General features: G+C 41.3%; 1 protein-coding gene across 1 annotated transcript in view; it reads right to left on the bottom strand.

Annotated features, from left to right (window-relative positions):
* LOC105157397 overlaps window positions 1–6,413 on the bottom strand; it is a 7,151-nt gene continuing 738 nt past the window's right edge. Inside the window, exons 3-4 of the mRNA XM_011073809.2 lie at window positions 2,215–6,411; window positions 1–576 (exon numbers count right to left, since the gene is read on the bottom strand). Coding sequence (XP_011072111.1) covers window positions 2,255–6,411 — 4,157 coding nt within the window. The 3' untranslated portion in view covers window positions 1–576; window positions 2,215–2,254. The remainder of the gene's footprint in view (window positions 577–2,214; window positions 6,412–6,413) is intronic.

Consider the following 6,413-nt stretch of genomic DNA (forward strand, 5'->3'; position numbering starts at 1 on the left):
GGCCTAAAAACAATTATATCATCATTGCTATGTGAACCTGATCTTGAGTTGTGGATTAACACTTGGCAATGAACCTGCAACGGTAGTAAGACAGTCAAAACAAACTAAAACTTACAAAGAGGCCATAAAAACTAAACCATGCGAGATGAAAAGCCTTAGTATCAAAACTCGGTAGAAATCTAATTATAAATATGTTTGCGAGAAATAAGGAAATTATAAAGAGCAAAAGATGATGAACAGCAAGTTCAAATTCAGAAGGGCTTCTATAAATTCAAGATCCAGCCTCCTCAGAATGGTTAGACAGAAAATGTTGCAGAAACTGTTATGCACATCCATCTTCAGTATCCAGGTGCCAGAAGTTCGAGCTTCCCGGCAGTTAAAATATATACAGGTGGATAAGGATCTCTGTCCTCCCAATACAGTTTGTAAAGCATACACATTGAATGCTTCAGCATATAGCTCGATGCCCAAAAGAGATGAACATTGGGAAGCGGACATGTAAAAATCTACTTGATAACCACCCATTGGTTGAGGGAGTATCCCAGCAGGATGATGATTCAGTAATTACTCCAAAAACTAAGAAAAGCAAAATATAAAAGTTAGGTCCATGTTAACGAGTCAATTTTAACTAGAAAATACAAACTGAAACAGAAGAAGTTTTCAGCAATATCAGAATTAAGCTGAAGTAAACACCAAAATTAAGATTTGACATATTGGACAGACAACAGGGAGAAGACAGATTTTCCACTGAGTTCAACCTTGTTCTACATACCATTATACAATAAGCTAAACCAAACACCAAAAATAAAAAATTAACATGGTTGGACAGACAACAGGGAGGAAACAGATTTTTCACTGCTTTCAACTCCTGTTCTACAAACCCTTATACAATAAGCTGATACTTCCCCTGTCACATCACACGTCATTCAATTACCCAAAACTACGATCGAGGTGTTTTTGCTTATCATATATTTTAAATCCTAATTATTACACCAATTCAGCCTAGATACTTCAAATCAAGGGAATTCTAACCATATTTTAACTCCTAATCATCACACAATTCAGACTAGAGACTTTAAATCTATGGACTTGTTATTGTCATTGCCTATAACAATTATTCTGTTGCAGGCAAGAGAAGACCATACCATCTTCAAGGCAGCTGTGAATCTATACACAAATCTTGCATATGTAGTCTCATAATGTTGGATGCCTGATCCCTTTCACTACGATTGACATTAATTAAAAAAAGCAACAAATCAGTGCCAGGCAAGTTTTACAAACAAGATTTTTGTATGACAAGATTATTCTGTTTTCTGAACTGCAGAGTGCATTTTTCATAAACAAGTAGTTTTACATAATCATAGACCTGATTGAAGATTGCACAGCAATAGGAACAAAACATTATGAAAAAAGTCAAAAGCAGTTGAATGTTAACCTTCAACGACGCGATCAACTGTGGTATTCGAGAACAAGAAAGTCCCATTGTGCATTAAGTAAAATTGCTAACAAATGTCAAGTATAGGTGAATTTTTCCTTCCCCGAGTAAATTACATGTTATTCAGTGCATAATTTAACAGGATGCAAAATGAACATGCTACTTGCGCAATATACACAGTTTAAACAAAAGCATCTGGAACTCAAGTTGCAGAAGGAGTATGTTTGGCATCAATCAGAACAGTGGCATATCATGCATTCCTCACTAAGGACAGAAGCATTAATGTCAAAGACGGATATCCAATTCTGACCTAGAAGTACAAATCCTATACAGGTTTATACTCGATGGGATTGTCTGACTGGGAATATAGAAGATTTCCCTGAACTTTTGACAAAGCCATTGTTAACTGTAGCACTTCAAAGTCTCTCTCCAACTTTTATCCAGTGAGTATTTCAGAGATTCAAGAAGAAATCACAAAATGTTCTAGTGTCTGCCACCCTCGTTATGAAGGCTGGCCTAAACTACTGTGCTAGTATCAGCTTAGAACAACACATTCCTTAAATAAGTCTAAGAGACTCTGAGCATATAGCATAGCATTTCAAGTCTTTATCGACTAACCAATCATTTTATCGGAAAATCTAGATCAAAATCAAGTAGAAAGATGAATTTTCATTCTTCAAACTGAACATCATTCATCCAGAAAACAGATGACTTATGGCAATAAAAAGTGTAACATTACCAAATATCATAGTCCACATTAAATGGGGGAAAAGACTTACAGGACTTACAAGAATGCTGCAGTAGAGCAGTGTACAGTTCCTACTGCCATGAAGACTGCTTATATCTGAAGCTTTCATTATCCCACCCTCCCTCTGGCTCCTTCCTCTTCAAAATACTACCTGACATTGAGTAAATCCTAGCTTGGTCCTCTGTTAGAGCTTGTGAACTGGCAACTGAATGTTGACTTGATGGTGGAGGCAACATGTCCTCCCTGACTTCACTTTCAACGGCTCCAGGGCCTGCATTGAGGTCTAGACCCTGTCTACCCCACTTTCTGTTATTCTCCAATCCACCATAACTGCTGCTGTCCGGAAGACTAACCATAAAAGGTCTCTGAAATTGGGATGAGATTGCACCAACTGAGCCCAACAACTGAGAATTCACAGGAGGAGCAAACAGCTTTGCTCCTGAAGAGGAATCAGCATAAGACGTTGCTCCAACAGGAAAAGTGGCAGATGGAAGAGGAAAACTAGGCCCAAATGGAAACACAGGGAACTGGAAAGGACTAGATGGGAATGAAACTGCAGGAGATGATGACAAGACTGATCCCCTGTAAACATCAGGATTGAACTGAGCAATACCAGCGGAGCCAAATGTTCTCTGTGGTGCTCCAGGTGGAATAACTGGAAAGGGCTGGTCAGCACGATCAGGAATTATTGTTGGAATTGCCACAGTTGAGTTAGTATACCCAGGGGGAAACCAAGATGTGAAACTCCCAAGCCCAGGATTACTCATTCTAGGGCTAGCAGAAGGCAGCTGAGATGGTATATGAACCCTGACTTGTTGATTGATGGATAAATGCTCCATACTAGCATCATCAACCCCTGGCCCATCATTGAGATCAAAATCCCTCTGAACATCAGTAGTAGGTAGACCACTTAAAGGTTTCAGATGCACCATGGAACTCTCTCCAATACGGTTACTGCTGGTGGAGCATTGGCCAGTCTCAGTCTCAGTTGCTTCATCGATTCTATTCAAATCCAGATCCAGCCCTCCGGAGCTGAGAACTGGTATAGACCCTGAGCTTTCTTTCAGCAATGTGGAGAATTTATTTACGGAATCAGTTGCCATACCAAGGGCCAATGCAGAGTCTCTAGAAGCAATTTCCTGAAGAACTCTTTCATCTGGCACATTCAAATCTATGTCCAACAGAGTGCGACCATGTTTGCTGGTAGAAGCATCACATGACAAACTTGTGGAAGTCAACGCCATTTCAATAACTTTTCTAGGTTCAGCTGGCCGAAATGCGCTAGTTGCAGCAGAACCCTTCCACCCGAGTTCCACTTTACTTCTCAATAAGTCCGCTGGAGGAACAAAGGGACCTTTGGCAGCAGCAGCCACCGTAATGGAACCAGGATGGCAACTAGGGATGGGATCTACAGAAAATGGGGGAGCGTTAATCATCGAACCACTGGTTGAATCAGTAGCTATTACACTGAAAGGCTCCTCATATTTCCCATCATCAAAGATGAGACCTTCATTTAAGTCAAACTTTATTTTTGAATCTTGAGCAGATGCGGGTGCAGCAGAAGAAGCCTCTCCAACAGTGGAAGCAGACTCCGCTTCATCCACTTCAACTCCAGCAGCCTTCGATCCTCTCAACTCATCATTCTTTTGTGCTTCATGGACCACAGGCACAGGAAATCCTCCCTCAGGGAGTGAATGATCAGCAATCTCTTCCTTATCAATGTTGACCTCCATATCATGACGCTTGAGATCATTACTACTGAAACACGAATCAGCAACACTATTGCCTTCAGTAGCTGTGTTTCTGTCAACTGGCCTACCAAAGTTCTCTCTTTCAGCACTGGTCATGGGACTCCTTGAATCCATTTCATCCATTTCTCTAACTTTGACTTCATTGCTAGCTTCAGACACTAGACTCTGGACAGCTGCAGTTTGTTGTAGCTTTTCATTACTAGCTTTCTGTGTAGCAGTAAATTTCTGCTGAGAGTGGGTTCCCATCTCCAATCCTTCATTTACATCATTCTTGCAGTCCTCAACACACGATTGATTTAACAATGCAACTTTAACCATTAAGCTCACGTTGTCTGTATCTAAAAGATCTTTACCAGCCTTGTGCTCAGTGTCAGTAGCATTAGTTCCATCACCTTTACAGTTTAGAATATTATCAGCACTAACATTATTTGGCGGGGCCTTTTCCTCCGGAATTCCTTTATTTCCCTCACCACCACTTATCTTGTCATTGGGGTCTGTATTTTGATTTGACCTCTCTGTAGTGGGGAACACAGGGTCCATGGTGCTTCCCAAGTATGTACTGACAGAGTCAAGAGGTTTATTGCGCTCTTTAACAGGTAGATCTGCAGAAGTATGGGCTGGACCATAAATTATATCAGTAGAACACACAAGTGATACTTGTTTAGGCAAATTCGAACCGTCTTCACACCCTAAACTACCATCTAAAGCAGCTTGCTTCTTGTCGTGACTTTCAGCATTATTGACAAGCTGATTTTGAAATCCTTGAACCTGATCTTCAGGTGACGACTTTGATTTTGCACTAAAGGAGACTTCCTGGACTGCAGGGGTGCTTCTTTCTGTTGAATCAGTTGGTGAAACTAATTCGGATCTGGACATTTCCCCAGTTGCCACACTAGCAAGTAAGTTCATTCCAACATCATCCTCAAGGGACAATGAAGAATGTGCTTCAGAATATTTAGCGCAGCTCTCAATTAAAGCATTCATGGGGCTGAAAGAAGCTTCATGCAACTTTGCTGACTTCACATCATTCTTCTTCGGGCCTTCAATTAATAAACTCCTGGAGTCCTCATTTGACATACTTTTCTCATCATCACGAAGACCTGCAGGTGATGCAGCACCATTACGAGATGCATCTTTTCGGTCATTGCTTTGACAAGAATCCACATTGATGTCAGATCGATATGCATCACTTTTCTCCTTCGGAGTAGTATCAAACTGCTCGACTTTGTCAGAAAGACCGGGAGAAGAAGTTCGGCTGCTCATAATAGAAGGATCCTCAGGACCACTGACACCTTGTGTGGGACTCCGCACCAGGTTTGGTATCTTAACAACAAGCTTATGATGGCAAGCTTCACTGGTGGGTCCCTCAAGAACCCTTTCACTTGTTAAAGCAGACTGCGATAACTTATCTGAAGCAGTACTTCTGTGTGCTAAAGAACTTCTGCTTGAACTGTTTTCTTTCTGACCAGAATTTACCGCTGCAAAACCACTGCCTTTTCGGTTACGAGAACTACTGCTTGATATCCTACCAGCAATGGCTGAAACTGCAGTGGAACTCCTGCCCTCCTCCTTAATAGAGATTGACTGACTATAACTATGAGACTGGTTAGAACTACTGCTCCTATCTTCCCTAGTTATAGGGGCATCAGGACTGCCACCAACAGAAATTCCAGGTTGGCTCTCCTTGCCAGATGTATGTGGTGATGCAGGCTTCACTGGCCCAGGAGATGAAGATGCAGATTTTGTGATATTTTCCCCATGCGAGGACTTTATAGAATTAGCTTTAGATGCGAACTGCTGTGTAATTGAGCTTTTCATGGCAACATCAGACCCAGTTGGAGTTTTCACGGCATGGGATGCCTCGGTAAGGCGTGATTTTGAAGACCACACAGATGTCCCTTGGGTTGAACCAGACTTTGCATCAATACTAATCATTTCTGCTTCAACACCTTTCTTCCATGTGTCAACTAAACTCCGTGCCTTCCTTTGAATTTCCACGTTTTTATTTGAACGTAGATGATTCACAGATCTGCCAATATTGCACATTTGAAGGGCATGAAGATTCACTGGAAGTTTATCAAGTGCACGAAGTAAAACCAAAAGAAATTCCTCAACAGATATATCACAATCCTTTGAACTATTACCACTGCCAACTTTTCCTTTATGGATGTCCTGGAGCCACTCATCCAATACAGGTAAACCTCTGAGCTGAACAAATCGCTGAAGGCACTCAACCTTCTCAGTGGCAGCTATTACACCGGCAAGCATCAAACGACTAGTCAAATCCATTTTTCTCTCCGCTCTATCAGATTGCATTAATTGGACAAGCTTCTCAATCCCTTCCAAATCCACAACTCCACCATTTTCTGTTATTCTTGCAATATCAGATTTCAAACTACTTTCAGCTTTGTACTGAGCAGAACCGCTGTCTTCTGTCCTTGAAGAACGATCTCGTTTGACAGGATCAGCTGAATGATCT

This window comes from Sesamum indicum, linkage group LG3, assembly GCF_000512975.1.
Source record: "Sesamum indicum cultivar Zhongzhi No. 13 linkage group LG3, S_indicum_v1.0, whole genome shotgun sequence".
NCBI lineage: Eukaryota > Viridiplantae > Streptophyta > Magnoliopsida > Lamiales > Pedaliaceae > Sesamum > Sesamum indicum.